Source organism: Chaetura pelagica, unplaced genomic scaffold (assembly GCF_000747805.2).
Source record: "Chaetura pelagica isolate M959 unplaced genomic scaffold, ChaPel_1.0 scaffold224, whole genome shotgun sequence".
NCBI lineage: Eukaryota > Metazoa > Chordata > Aves > Apodiformes > Apodidae > Chaetura > Chaetura pelagica.
In genome coordinates, this window is record NW_009953316.1 from 874,123 (window position 1) to 889,600 (window position 15,478).

General features: G+C 46.8%; 1 protein-coding gene across 1 annotated transcript in view; it reads right to left on the reverse strand.

The window, feature by feature from the left end:
- Positions 1-15,478, reverse strand: part of PLXNA4 (plexin A4) — a 443,819-nt gene that overhangs the window by 123,641 nt on the left and 304,700 nt on the right. The window contains exon 5 of the mRNA XM_009998100.1: positions 1,485-1,608. Coding sequence (XP_009996402.1) covers positions 1,485-1,608 — 124 coding nt within the window. The remainder of the gene's footprint in view (positions 1-1,484; positions 1,609-15,478) is intronic.

Here is a 15,478-nt window from a genome sequence, read left to right on the forward strand (position 1 = left end):
CAGTAAGGACACCACCAGCCATTCATCCCTTAGTGCTCCCCTCCTGATTTGCCAAGAGACTATCTATGGTGCCTGTGGGTGAGATGGGACATCAGTCTATCTGGGACTGGGCTGAGACTCCCGTGGAGATGTTCATGCAGATTATTAGGCAGCAGTCAGACAATGGCAAGTTCCAATCCCAACAGCTCTGGCTTGACTTGCCCTGCCCAAATAACCTAGAGGTAAAGGTCTTTTATTCTCTTAGCAGTTTCAATCACCCTGAGCCAGCCAGTCCCCCAGAAAATATTCCAACATGAAAGAATTCAGTGACTACTGAGAGAATAAGAAAAAGAAACCTTGAACTCCCAGAAGAACAAAGGACTCAAGATGTCTCAGATCAGTTTTGTTTGAAGCCCAGGAAAGTAAAGCCACAGCAAAGTTAAGAGGCTGAAACAAAGCAATAATGATTGGACATTCAGGCTTTGAAAGGCTGACTTCATTATCACTGAAGAAACCCCAGAACTCCAAAATCTGTCACCTGGAAGATGTCTGACAGCTGAGCCTTGAGCAACACCGTTTAGACCTATCAGGGTATGGGATGAGTGAACAACTCATCCAGAGTTGGAGCTTTCAGGGTCTGGATTGTCAACTCAATTCCAGCCCAAACTAGAATGTCCAAAAGGACAGAGCCCAAGTAGCCTGAATATAATAGGTCTCTGCCTCCTCAACACTCTGACGGTGTTGGATCTCACCACTTAATTACTGCTGTCATTAGTCAGGAGAGAAACTGCAAACTGCTTAGATCTTCAACAGAGATTTCCTGCCTCAAGCCCAGAAAACAACCACCATTCAGTGTGTGAATTTGTTGGCTGCTGACTTAAGTAGTTCAAGGCCATCAAGGCTAAACTTTGTGCTGGTAAGGTCACAAGAGAGCATGAAGCCAGGCAGCCTTGGGTGCCTCTGCACAACATCCTGCCTCCCTGCCCTGCATACTCAGTGCTGAAGCTGCCACAGGGTAGAGGTCCTGGTGACTTAAAAAATAAACTCTTCCACCCAAGATGATAGAAAATTGAAACTTATTGAAATAACAATTACTATCCCTCATCCTAGAAAGTAATCTCATTATATCTTGATAATGTCCCTTGCCTAAAATCCATGCCCAGCCTACACAAAAGCTTCTTCTAAGGAATTAAACAACTACACTGTACGCACAAAACCCTTGCAGGGCACTGAGTCCCTTCAGACCTGCCCTCAGCTCCTCAGACCAAACAAGAAAACCTTCTCTACACCTCTAAACAGGGGATAACTAAGGCCAAAATGTCATCCCATGGCGAATCTTTCTCTGTGCTGGGAAATTTGCAGGGGAAGTCAATGGATTCTGGAGAACATCGCTCATGGGGCTGCCAGAACTTCCCACTCATGCTGATCCCAGGTTGAACATACCTGGTCAGTCAGTCTGCATGGGCAGATTAAACTCAAGGGGGACAAGGGTTAATGTTCCTCACCAAGACATTGTACTGGGAGACGGAGATGTTGTTGGGATGCACGGTGAGCCGGACACACTGCTTCATCTCCGAGGCAAAACGCCGAGGCTCGCTGGAGCGCTCGCATCGCTCCTTCCTCGTGCACCTGGGCAAAGGGGAACAGAGAGGGACAGGGTTAACACAAAGCCAGGCTGTGAGGGTGAGGACAACTCTGGGACATAGGAGGAGCAATCATTTTGGATGGTAAGTCGATACTGTACCAGAAGGACTGCAACTAGCTGGAAAACCACACTGGTGGCCTGTAGCGCTTTAACTCCAGTGTCACAGCTGTGGGATTGCTCAGCAAACTGGAGAGCTGCAAGGACACTATGAAAGGAGGAAGGTGTTGGGTGAAAGCCCCATGCCTTGGGTAGGATGCACAGCTCTAGAGATGTTCTGTCTCTCTACCCACATAACAGGTACAGAGTAACATTCCCCTGGTAGCCCTGAAAACTGTCCCGTCCAAGGACAGTGAGACATTTTACACAGGGATGTCCTTGTAGGGTAGATGTGCACAGTCCATAGTCTTTGGCCCTGCTGAGGGGACTGCAAATCTGTGATACTGTTGGGATGCTGGTATGTTCCTGCTGGGAAGGGGCAACCTTCTGATTCATTGCCCAGCAGCTGCTAAGTAGTCCCAGGCATGTTGAGGGGTTTTTGGCATCTGGTTTGAAATCACCTGACTAGAGGTACCCAGGGTTGAATCTTCAAAATTCTGGTACTCCCAATTAGTGAAAGTTCAATGGGATTGGTGGATGCACAGTACCTGGGCTGCACAAGCCTCTGAAGATCACACCACACACTAATTGCTATCAGTGCTTTCAGCACTGTCACTGTCTCTTGTCTCACCTCTCCAGTGTAAACACAAGTCAACAATGTGAACTGGTAGCTGTGCACCCTGTTTCAATTCAAATGTACATTTGCTTAATGTAAAACACATCTGTATTTTACTCCATATGTGATGCCAAGGCCATGGCTTCTAGGAAGATGCCTGCCTGGAAATCCACAGAGTTAATCCAAAAGGACAGCTCCAATTGCATGCCAATTACCTTTTGCCATTAAGCTAATGTTATGGACTTGCAGAGGGTGTCTTCAATGGATTTTGTTATTAGCAGTGCTATTACCCCCCATTAAAATCAGCTATAAAGACTAAGTACGGATGTTAAATTATTCACCCACTCTCAGACTTTGGAGTCATGGTTGTGAGAGCACTCGGGGGCTGCTGGAGTGTTAGCTCCAATATCACCCCTCAGTATCCTTGCTCCCTGGAGTAGAGATTGCACCCATATCCATGAGGATTTGCAAACAGGGATACAAGGCAACACATGCAAAAGCAACCCAATATATGGCTGAATATTCTAAAGCTTGGGGGCTAGCCTTAAAGTTTAGGGCTTGGTTTCTCTCTAGTGGCTGATGCTGGGTAAGATGAGCACCCCAATTCCAAACTCAGGTTGCTCTATCTGTCTGGCAGAGGAAAGTTTTGTGTTTCCAACAGTAGGAATAAAGAAGGGAGGTCTCAGCCAGTCTCAGCACACTCCTGGTTTACTTTTCAGCTCTGAGAGCAGTAGCAGCATTGCAGCTCCCACTCTCCCTCCCCTAGGACCCTTCATCCCATTAAGTCTCTTCTGCATGCTGGATAAGGGATTTTAAATGTGCAGTCTCCAGAGGCTTGGATGGACAGCTGATTAACTATTCCCAAAACTGTAAGTCCCCCATCATGGATCAAAAGCCACAACAAAATGCTGACCTGAGCTTGTGGTAAGCACTTCTATAAAACAAAGAGATGCAGCAATCCCATCAAAGATCTGCAGGGTGTGGGAACTCCTCTCCTGAGAATAGCTTGGAAGAAAGCCCTTTTGGGCTCCCTGTCAAAACACAAGTGTCCAAATTCTTCAAGATGTCCTGCTACCTCCCATTTATTTCCTCCAGCTGCAGCATGGCAGGAACATCTGGGTTTTCTAAAATTAACTGGGCAGAGACCCAGGCTCAGTTCAAGTGTAATGGCACAGTAGGTTGCAAATACATCCAGAGCAGGAGGACACCACATGGGTATAGGTTAAGGATTTAGGAACCTGGTTTGTATTTCCAGCTGTACCAGTGAGCTGGAACATAGTGGTCAGCATCTTATCTTGCTGTTTACTTGTCATACATATTTAAGACATGTACCTCTTGAGACCAAAACCTCCCTCTATATTAGACTGATGTGTCTTCAAGCCTTGATATCTGCTGTAAGATGTGTTGTCATTCAAACAATGAAATGATGAAAAAACAAATCAAACTAATGCTGGTTTTAATATAATGTTAAGGTTGCATATCAGACCCTCAGGAATTAAGTACTGCCAGATTTAAAGTAGCTTCTGCACACTTAAATCTGCTCCCTGCACTGACACACTGCAAGCCAGATTTTAATTACAGGATCACACATTATTATTCCTTTTTTTTCCACCTGTGACCTTAATTCTGCTACTTCCTAGCTTTTGGATTTGACTGTCTGAATTTTTCAATGCAATTTCTCCATTTAAAACAAAGGAGGGAAAAAGCCCCAAAACATCCTGATAGGCCTGGTGCTCGAGTGTGATGATGGGGAATCTCTGTCAGGCTGAACCAAACTGAGCTGGGGTCACTGTCAGGGTTCAACCTCTCTAGTCAACAACACAGACCCCTTTCCCTTGAGCCAGCAGCATAATTCTTTGTAGGTAACTAATCCCAACTGCTGCAGCAAGACCAGCTGCTAGTGGGTTTTGCAGGTTTAGCCATGCAAGGGAGGACTTGGGCCTCTTTTCCAAAGCCTTTTGGTTTTCTCCATCTCTTCTTCCTTAACCACTTTATCTACTCTGATCTGGAGGACATGGAGCATCCTGTGGGTTAACATACCATGGTTTCCCAGGTGTCTTCCCAGCACCTGCAACTGAGGTTCTTCAGAGGTGAAACGTGGTAGATTTTCAGGGGAACAGAAAAAGGTACAGACCTGTCATAAAGTAACCTTCTTGCTTCAGTGTTCCTCTGCACTGCCAAAAATGTTCTACCCTCCCCCAAGAGTGGAGAGAAACAGCAGAGAAAATTGTTTCAGTGTGTGAAGAGCAAAGTTTTGCCCTCCAGCATCTGCCTCTCAAATCCATGAATGGTGTTGGGTGAAACACAGACACAAACATGGCAAAGCATCCAGCCACTAAAGGCAGCTGCCCAGAGGGGACATTGCTGCCCAGAAAGTAACTTCAGCAAATTGTAAATAAAAACTAATGGGACTTTTAATAAGTAAATACTTCCAGACACAAGAGCCTGCCTTAGAAAAAATGGTCACCTGGAAGGCAGCTGCCTGCAGACAGCAGCTGGACTGTGAAAGGGATAATCATAGAATCATAGAATGGTTTGGGTGGATGAAATATCCCAACTTATCACTTCTGTTGTCTCTCTTGAGAGTCAATGTGCACTCTGGGTCCTGGGAGATGGCTGTGACTCTGCTATCCTCTCATCTGCTGTGTCTATTGCAGCTTATGCAGAAAAAAGTACCTTGTGCTGCCAATAACTGTTGGGCTTTAATAAAATATCAGTAACTCTAACATGCTGGGTCTGTCAATATGCTGAGATCACTTTCCACTGCCACGTAACCTAATTCAATGCTATTCATGCTATAATTATCTGGTGTGTGACTCCCACCCAATAGCATCACATTACAATTAAGACACCTAAAGGAGTATATTCCACTCCTGAACTTATTTGCATAAGATTATGGTGTAGACATGGCACTTCTCTGTACGTCTTAATAACACCTGCTACTTCATTATCAGCTGCACCTTTAACAATTGCAAGTGTCCTGCTTCTGTCCAAACCATTAGTAGAAACACTGAGAAACTGGTCTTGCCACTGAACCATGAGGAACATTATTTCCTCCTCATCACCCATTAAGAATAATGGTAACTAACCCTCTGTTCACCATCCACTAACCAATTACTTTAATAATATTAAATTAATACTTTGTTCTTCTACAGCCTGTCTCATCTGAGGATCTCAAAGGGCTTTGTCTGGAGCTAATTAAACTTCATGATACCTCTGTGAGGTTGAAACATTATCACACAGAGACAGGAAAGTGAGGCATAGATGCATGTGTGTCAGAGAGCAGAGGAAAGCCCAGTTCTCCTGAGGGTGAGATGAAGCCCTGGTTTGGGACCCAAGGGATCATGGTTAAACCCCAGGTGTGCCATCGGTGACCTAAAGCAACCTGCTGGTGGAAACACCAGCTGTGGAGGGGTAAGGTGCTCTTCCACCTCTGCAATGAGATATTAAGGCCTCTTTTACCTTGCTAAAGCTTGGTCAAACCAAGCCCAAAATCACTGTGGCACCTCCACTGTTTTACCCTAAGTATCCAAGGTTAAGAGGGTTAATCTGCAGTACAGAAATCAGAGCACAGACCCAAGAGCTCCAAGCACCTGCATAGACCAGGTAAAAGTAAGGTCAAGTCAGGTACTCCCCCACCTACAAGCTCTTAATTTTCCTTATGCACAGCATGGAAAACAGGTTTGCCAGCCTAACAGAAGACATGTGTGCCATGGGCATGCTTTCCTCTGCCTTTAGTATTTAGTGTTGATACACTTGTACCACCCTATTGTAGAAAAAGCTACAACAACAATGAAAATAACACAAAATAAACTCCAAGAAGTCAAAAAACATCGGTTTTCATCTTGCCTCTTTTTGTCTTCATCTTTATTTCCTCCATGTCCAACATACTGGGGTCCTGAATCATGTTGGATCCTCACCATACACTCCTGCAGGCTCTTATTACCATCCTATCAGTCTATCCAGAAGAGCCAGTCCCATACTTCCCTGGAGCTCTGCACCTCCTCTTCACCCCCAGATTGGGGTTGTGTCTTTGCCACCCACACCTCTTGGAATAGGGACTAATGGTGACAAAGTGGCTGAGATCACAACAGCTGCCAGGTATGGAGCTTGGTTCAAGATGACTGAAATAAGAAGGTCTCTTCTGACCACTTTGGTGCTTGGGAAAGGGAAAAAACTGGGGAGGAGCTGCTGTTTGCAGAGGGAAGGGAGCAGGGGGAATAGTGGTGCTGTGGTATATCATTGGCTTCTTGCACACTGGGTAACAGATCCCACTTTTGGGACACCAGTGCCAAGAATTAGGTGCTAACTGAGGCCATCCCTGGTGAGAGCAGTGAGGTGGGACAAGTGCATCCAAGGGGGACCTTGCTCTGTCCCTCCCACTTCTTGTCCATCCTTCTATCCCACCACTGTCTGAAATGCTTGAGTTTGTTTTGGGTGACTCCTGATTTCTTAGCAGGGAAATGAGAAGAAGGTGTGGCTGTGCTTTCCCCTCCCATGCAAGGTACCTAGAGCCTAGCAGAGCTGCAGATGTTCTTAGGACCTGAGGCAGAGCACCCCTGCAGCTCTGCAGCTCCCATTTCCTGCACCAGGCTGGAGACACATGCTGCACTGAGAGCTCTACAGACTAGAATCTCCAGCCTTCTCTCTGGCCATTCATTATGGTCCAACTTCTTTCCAGTCCCATGGCCTTTTTCCTTAGTCACACCTGCCAGCAAGGCAGCCCTCAACATCACTTGGATGGTCAATTAGATGCATTTCTAAGACACAATGGCCCTTATGCCTAGTCCTTCTAGTGGTAATTATTTTCTAAGGCATGCAAACCCCTGATCAGATTATGCAATGACTTTCTCTTCTAATTTGGACTTGCAGGGTCTGAGGTGCTCAGCTGCTCCACAGACCCATGCAGTGCCTGGGGCCACAAGGCTTCGTGGAGAGGTGGAAAGTTGTTCTGCTAATTCACACATCATCAGCCAGATCTGGTGGTCTCTGCTGGAGACCCAAGTAACTGATATCCTGAGTGGACAAATAGACAGAGACAAATAGTCCTGGGAGGAGGAAACCAGGGAGGCAGTTTATATATATATATTTATTTATTTATTCAATTTTTATTTGAATTTTTGGGGTTTGGGTTTATTTTTATTGTTGTTGTTTAATATTTATTGAATTCCTTATTTATTTAGAGTTCTGTGGAGAGGTGGAAATAGTACAGTCAGAAAACCAGCATCTAGTCCTGACTGAGTCTTACTTGATTGTACCCAAAGCTGTTGAAAGAGGAGATTTTTATTATCTGTTTTCTTTTTATTTCCTTCATGTTCACAGAGGCAGGTGAATATATCCCAACTCTTCTAATAGGAGACCAAAGGAAAAAAGAAAAAAAAAATAATCTGGCAATAGGAAAGGTCTTACTTTCAATTTTTGTCAATTAAAAAATATTTTCAAGACAAAAGAGTGATGATTGAATCTGACCAGATGTTGCTGCTCAGAACAGAGGGAACTTTTGGTAAAAATGGCAATTAGCACATTATTAAAAATAAAATAAAATAAAAAAAAGCCAACAACTCCCCCCCAAAGCACAAAACCAAAACCAAAACCAAAACACAATCCCAGACCATTAAAAAATAAAAGAGTTCCCAGAAACTAAATTCAAACAGATGAATAATCCATTTTGGAGCAGTCTCACCAGCTGATGCACAGCCTTTTATCTTTTGACTGCTTTTGCATTACAAAACTCATCATCTGGCCAGTGAGGTGGGATCCTAGGGAAGAAGAGGGGCATGAAGCATCTCTGATGCCAAAGGTAGGGGGGAGCAACATGAGGAACAGCTCAAGGGTTGGGTCAGCTCAGCAAACCAAAATCACAACCTCCCACCACATCCAAACGGGTCACTTGAGAACGTGGCTTCTTTTACAAAAGGTCTTGACATTTCAGCTTTCCTTTCTGATTCCAAATGGTGACATTTTCCAGAAGAGGACAAATCCACTCATCCTTTGACAGAATAATCACAGCCACCCTTTCCTTAAACCTTCCCACCAGTGCTGGCTCACAGTGGTAGGTGGGAACCAGAGCTCACTCCATTCCCACCAGCAAGGACAGGTCACCAGGGCAGGATGGGACATGTTGCTGGGACATAGGCTTCATGTTGCCATTCCCATTTGCCTGGCTCAACTTGTTCATTCATTTGTTTTGTCCTGGTGTGGGGTCACTCACACTGGGCTTCTCAGCTTGTGCAACTTGGAGATGTTGCCCCACTCATCCCACTCCTCACCCAAAGGAAAAAAGAAAAAAAATATCTGGCAATAGGAAAGGTCAATTCAATTTCAATTTTTGTCAATTAAAAAATATTTTCAAGACAAAAGAGTGATGATTGAATCTAATCAGACATTGCTGCTCAGAACAGAGGGAACTTTTGGTACAAATGGCAATTAGCACATTATTTAAAATAAAATAACAAAAAAAAAAAGCCAACAACTCCCCCCCAAAGCAAAAAACCAAAACCAAAACAAAATCCCAGACCATTAAAAAATAAAAGAATTCCCAGAAACTAAATTCAAACAGATGAATAATCCATTTTGGAGCAGTCTCACCAGCTGATGCACAGCCTTTTATCTTTTGACTGCTTTTGCATTACAAAACTCATCATCTGGCCAGTGAGGTGGGATCCTAGGGAAGAAGAGGGGCATGAAGCATCTCTGATGCCAAAGGTAGGGGGGAGCAACATGAGGAACAGCTCAAGGGTTGGGTCAGCTCAGCAAACCAAAATCACAACCTCCCACCACATCCAAACGGGTCACTTGAGAACGTGGCTTCTTTTACAAAAGGTCTTGACATTTCAGCTTTCCTTTCTGATTCCAAATGGTGACATTTTCCAGAAGAGGACAAATCCACTCATCCTTTGACAGAATAATTACAGCCACCCTTTCCTTAAACCTTCCCACCAGTGCTGGCAAACTCACAGTGGTAGGTGGGAACCAGAGCTCACTCCATTCCCACCAGCAAGGACAGGTCACCAGGGCAGGATGGGACATGTTGCTGGGACACAGGCTTCATGTTGCCATTCCCATTTGCCTGGCTCAACTTGTTCATTCATTTGTTTTGTCCTGGTGTGGGGTCACTCACACTGGGCTTCTCAGCTTGTGCAACTTGGAGATGTTGCCCCACTCATCCCACTCCTCACCCCTCCCCAGTTCCATGTTTTGGTGCTTTTTCACTCGTATAGCACAGCAGTATTTGTGTCCTGGGCAAAGCTGGGGCAGGGTATGGAGCCTGGGAGATGACAGGGAGACTTCTGCCATTACTTCATGAAGACAGCCTGGGAGAGTTGGGGTGTTCAGCCTGGAGAAGAGAAGGCTCCAGGGAGACCTTAGAGCACTTTCCAGTACCTGAAGGGGCTCCAGAAAAGCTGGACAGGGATGTTTCACAAGGGCATAGACTGATGGTTTTAAAGGGGAAATGGTTTTAAAACTGAATGCAGAGAGATTGAGATTAGATTTTAGGAATCAATTCTTTCCTGTGCAGGTGGTGAGACCTGCCTTCCCAGCTCAAACATGGCACAGAGGATCACCCAAGGCTCCCGGTCCCTTCTCTGCACAAAGTCTTTGCTCAGAGGCCGGAGGGAACGTCTCCTCGAGGATGAGCCAGGTAGGTTCTGATGCCTTTTGCAAGGTGGTCAGCAGAGGGAGCTCAGTGGAAGGCAAGTGCAAACCCTCCTCATGGCACTGGCAGCCAGAGCTGGGGACAGAAGTCCGGGAAAGGGACTTCAGGGCACAGAAAGCCTTTCATTTTCAGGAGGCTCTGAAGGTTCAAGCAGTGGCTGTGATGGTCTGAATCAGTCCCGTTAGTCTGGTCCTCCTTTCAGGATGAGATGCAATATGACAGCTTTACTTTTTACTGGGGAGAAATGTTTGTTTTCCCGGTTGACAAAAAAGATGAGACAGGAACAAAGCAATTAAAGGGATCTGGGGATAATTGGGGGGGGGGGGGGGGGTTTGAGCCAAAGTCTGAACAATGTGCAGAGCCAGCTTTGTGTCTCCTGAGATGGCTTTACCACAAGGGGGGGAGCAAGGCTGGGGAAGGAGGGAGCAGCTGAAATTTGCCTTTCCCTCTTCTGGAGCCAAAGCAATTTTCTGGCTGGAGTCAGGAAAAGGAAGAAGATTCAGTCCCACTTGCATGTAAAGTTTAAGGTCAGTTTTAGCAATGTTTTGACATTTCCAGGTTCCCTCAGGGTCCTAAGAATAGGAATGCCATAAATGTTGAGACGAAGACATAATTGACCTTAAACTTTACGTAGTGATGTGGCAAATAACCAATCCTCCCTGTCTACCCTTTCTGGCCTCCAGGTTGCCCTCCATCCCTGTCAGAGGGTAGCTGAAATGTAACTCTCCCTGGCATGAAGGAGTTAAATTTTATCCACTGCCTGGCTTACTCCATCAAGGAAAGAAAGGCAGGAGATGCTGCAGGAAAAGAAGGACAAATCCAAGTTATGATCATGCACAGGATCATTCCTGGAAAGCCTGTCCTGGTGGTGAGAGGAGGGGAAGCTGTCTCAGCAAATTCATGTGCATCCAAGGAAGGAGCTGAACCCTTGTATTCATCCTTGGACCCTAACTACAAACAGGTTTGCCTCCCTGAAAAATCTGGTATTTAGGCATCAAGGATGAGCATGGGCAGAGATGGGGAAAAGGTCACTGGAGTAGCTTGGAGAAGCCAAATCAGTGGGATTTTTAACTGGTGGTATTTTGGAACCAAGAGGTCTTGTTTATCTCAAAGAGATGTAGAAAAGGCAACTAAATAAAGCTGAAATTCCCTGTTTGGAGCTTTGAATCTCCCCAGGGCAAATTGCCAGGGACCACAAGCCACAAAGTTTCAGACCACTGACCAAAGCTCCATCCTAGCCCTGCTTTTTTGAACGTCCCAACAGGGACAGCTTTGGGGTGAAAGACCAAAAGTCCCTTCCATCCTTGGGCTTCAGTTCAGGGAGAGAAACGCTGCCTCCTCCCCGGGTGCCTCCTGCCTGCCACCACAGCCCTGTCACTTGGCCAGAGACACTGAGGATGTTAATTGCTCTGCCTGCTAATCTATTCTAATGCATGGTAATAGAAGCCGAGTTGCTGTCCCGATAACTCCCCCGGTTTATGCTGCAGAACGGCAATCCCACCGCCCGCCCCTTATCTCTGTCCCCAGGTGGGCTCCTCCCTCCATCCCAGCCATTGAATAAATCCACCCCCGGGGGCCCGCGGGGCGTGGGTGCGAGGGATTTACTCCCCCATCTCCCACCCTACAAAGCCAGGCAACATCCATAAGCAACATCCCTCCCTCCCCCTGCTTTGGGGGATTTGATGTCCCTTCTCCTTCCCCTCACCCCCCTCCCCAAAAGCTGCAGATCCTCTTGTCTGGGCTAATCTCGCCCTGGGGAGGGGGGGCTGGGTTAGTTCATCAAATACAACCTGGTTGAACAAAGGTTCAGAGGTGGCCAAAGGACCACACCAAGGTCTCAGGCATTGCTGGGCTGTGTGTACACGTGTGTGTGCCTCTCCAGGCAGATAGATCCCCGAGGAGACTTTTGATGGCTCATTCAACCCTGTGATGAACTGGAGCATTTCACATGCAAATCCCTGGAAAGTTGGAGCTTTTGTCCGAGGAAGAATTGGAAATTGGTTGCTGGCACAGGGGGGAGCAGAGGGTGGGAATGAGGGAGGAGGTGTGTGGAAGGTGGTGGCCCTGGTGAACAGGGGCATTTGTGGCTTCCCACCTGACACTGCAAACTCACTTGAAGCAGTGACTGGCAGCAGTTGTGCTGGAAACACACAGGACCCTGGAATAAACCCATTTCCCCCTGTAGAAGCAGTTTGAAAAAGCCAGTGTGCATGTTTGACATATGGGAGGATGGGCATCCTCTGCCTTCATCCACTCTAACCTTCAAGGGTCAGAGACACAAGGAAATGACATCTCTGAAGGTGCAGGGTCTCTGCTATGCAGTCCCTTCAGTCCCATCCCTCTGACTCCTTTTGCTGCTGAACTAACCAGACACAACAAGCCTGGAAGCTAAAGGTAGGAGGAGAAGCTCAAAGCACAAAGTCACAAGCAGCAGGCACAGCTCGAGCCAAAGGCACATGCATGAAATGCAGTCAGTCCAGGGTGCTGAGGTGGTCCACAGGAAAGAAATCACAGGAATCTCCCTGGAACAGTCTTTTCCATCTGCCCATAAAAGACTTGGGCTTGAAATGAAGACAGAAAAAACCCCAGAGATTCAGCTGAAGGCTACCTGAGTAACACAAGCTTCTGTGTCTGAGGAGGCAGGAAAAGAACTTCCCCAGCACTGAATTCACTTACAGTCATTTGAAAGAAAATTAAAAAATAATAAAGAGAAAGGGAACGAGGTTGGTAGATAAGGCAAGTAATTAATGAACAAAATTACTTTTCCCAGAGAGCATCCTATCATGGTGCTTCCTATTCATGTTAATAATATTTGTGAGTGTCTTCCCTGAACCTGGGTAGATAACACCTGCACCCCCCCTGCTCCTACATGCTCTCCTCTGCAAGGGCTGATGCAAAGAATTTGTTCAAAGAGGGTGAAGTTCTTTGTATTCAAAGCCTGATTCAGGTGCCTGGGAACATTGTCCTGGAATTCTTCATGGGAGCTTCTCTCAAGTAATTCCAGAGAAATGTGTTTGGTGTTTTCCCTGTCACGGTTGCCCAAATGTCAGGTATTTGTTGGTGAAGAAACCACGTGGTGCCTATGCCTCCAGAAAGGTAAAATTTGGAGTGTGCTTCTCAGAGATTTCCTCATGACTCACTACCAAGACTGCAGTGAGACTCAGAAGTCCTAAAAGACGGGTGGGAGGCTTTGGTGCCACTTCATCCATGCCTCTTAAAGGACAAACAGGACAGGAACACTGCAAACAAAAGCACAGCATCTGTGGTCAAGGAGGTCTCCAGGGAGGTTTGGGGAGCCATGGGAAGTACCCTGTAAGGTGTCCCCAGCTTACACCAACACTGAGTCACTGCCAGGCACTGCCAGCATGTAGTTTAATTGCTCTTTTGCTGTTAGCATCTGTTGTTCTGACTTGGGGAAGCTTAGCAAGAAGAGAGAAAACATTTCCACAGGACAGACTGATCAGGATGGAACACTGTTTACCAAAATGCCCCTTCTCTAGAAGCCCTTGCCCCAAGCAATTTTATCCAGAAAAATGAAGAATTCCTCAAACCAGGATCTCCCTCCCCACTACTCCTTTTGACCTCCATCAATATCAATTTTTTAACATAATTCTTCACCTCCTTCCTTTCTCTCCTACTCCTGCCTGTGTGCATCCATCCACCTGCCCATGTCCTCCAGCAAGAGAGGCAACACCCAGTGACATGTGCTGTAGTTCTGCTATTTGCTGCTGGCAGAGCCAGTTCTTCAGGCCCAAACTTTCCTCATACTTTGCAGCAGCACAGTCAGAAGTCTGAAAAAACCACAGGGTAGCATGGAAAGAATGACATTGAACCCCTATTATCATACAGACCTTGAAAAGGAAGGTCTCCAGCTGCCCCATGGCTCTGGTTGTAGAGATGCACTCCATGTGGAGAATTACACTTCAATGGGGAAAAATAAGCCAAGGAACCAGCCCAGGCTTGGCTTTCTCCATGTGATCTGACATCACTGTGATGGGATTTGCTGCCTGAAGCTGACAGGCACCTCTGCAGTGTCACCAACCCCACCTGGACTGCATATGAAGTTCTCAACCCATCTCTAGGGTGTTTCACACAGAATCACAGGGGTTGGAAGGGACCTCAAAAGATCACCTAGTCCAACCCCCCTGCCAGAGCAGGGTCACCCAAAGCACATCACACAGGATCCAGGTAGATTTGAATGTCTCCAGTGAAAGAGCCTCCACAGCCTCTCTGGGCAGCCTGTCCCAGGGCTCTGTCACTCTCACAGGAAAGAAGTTCTTCCTGATATTCCCATGGAACCTCCTGTGCTCCAGTTTGCATCCTTTGCCCCTTGTCCTGTCACTGGACATCACTGCACAAAGCCTGGCTCTGTCCTCCTGACACTGCCCTGAACATGTTTGTGACCCTGGATGAGGTCACCCCTCAGTCTCCTCTTCTCCAAGCCCAACAGACCCAGCTCCCTCAGCCTTTCCTCCCCAGGGAGATGTTCCACTCCATCATCTCTGTGGCTCTGCCCTGGGCTCTTCCCAGCAGTTCCCTGTCCTTCTGGAACTGAGGGGCCCAGAACTGGACACAATATTCCAGATGTGGCCTCACCAAGGCAGAACAGAAGGGAAGGAGAACCTCTCTTGACCGAGTAACCACCCGCTTTCTAATGCACCCCAGGATGCCCTTGGCCTTCTTGGCCACAAGGGCACATTGCTGGCTCATGTTCATCCTCCTGCCCACCAGGACCCCCAGGTCCCTTTCTCCTACCCTGCTCTCCAGCAGGTCATCCCCTAATCTGTCCTGGCACATGGGGTTGTTCTTCCCCAGTCTCTTCAGAGCAAGAAAAGTCACAGGTTGAGTTGGATGCTCAGCCTTCAGCAGGTGAACTGTCTCATCATAAGTAAAGGATAAAATGTGCTTACATGGTAGTTTTCAGGCCCTCACATAACTGGTGCACAGGCTTTTGCTCAGAGCTGGAGCTTCCAAACTACTGAAGTCAGTATTTCACCCCCACTCTGACTCAAATACTAGTATGTCTCATCCTGACTTTCATAGCTCATCTCCTTCACACTGGGCACTGGGAAAAGGAATCTGGGAAACAAAGAAACAAAAGGAAAAATAAACCAGGAAGAATTTTAATCTTAGTCTCACAGCCCTTCTTTGCCCAAGCCTGTTCCAGCCAAGAAGTCAGAGACCAAAATCAGTTCCCCTCCTCCTAAGATTTTCCTCCCTGCCAAACACTATAGATCACATCAGGCAACCTGAGCTCCCTCTACAGTGGTTGCCTACCCAGCAAGGAGAGCCATTTGGCTGTGGGAGAGGTCTGGAGTTAACCAAGGGTCTACCCAGAGCCAACCCATAAGAAACAAAATGGTGAGGACTTTAAAAAGCCCTAAATGATCCCCACCTCATCCCTCTGCTGCTTTAACCATTCAGCCAAAGGGAGGTCCTCAAGCATCATAGCCCAAAAACACGAGGAGGACTTCCCACCCAGCCT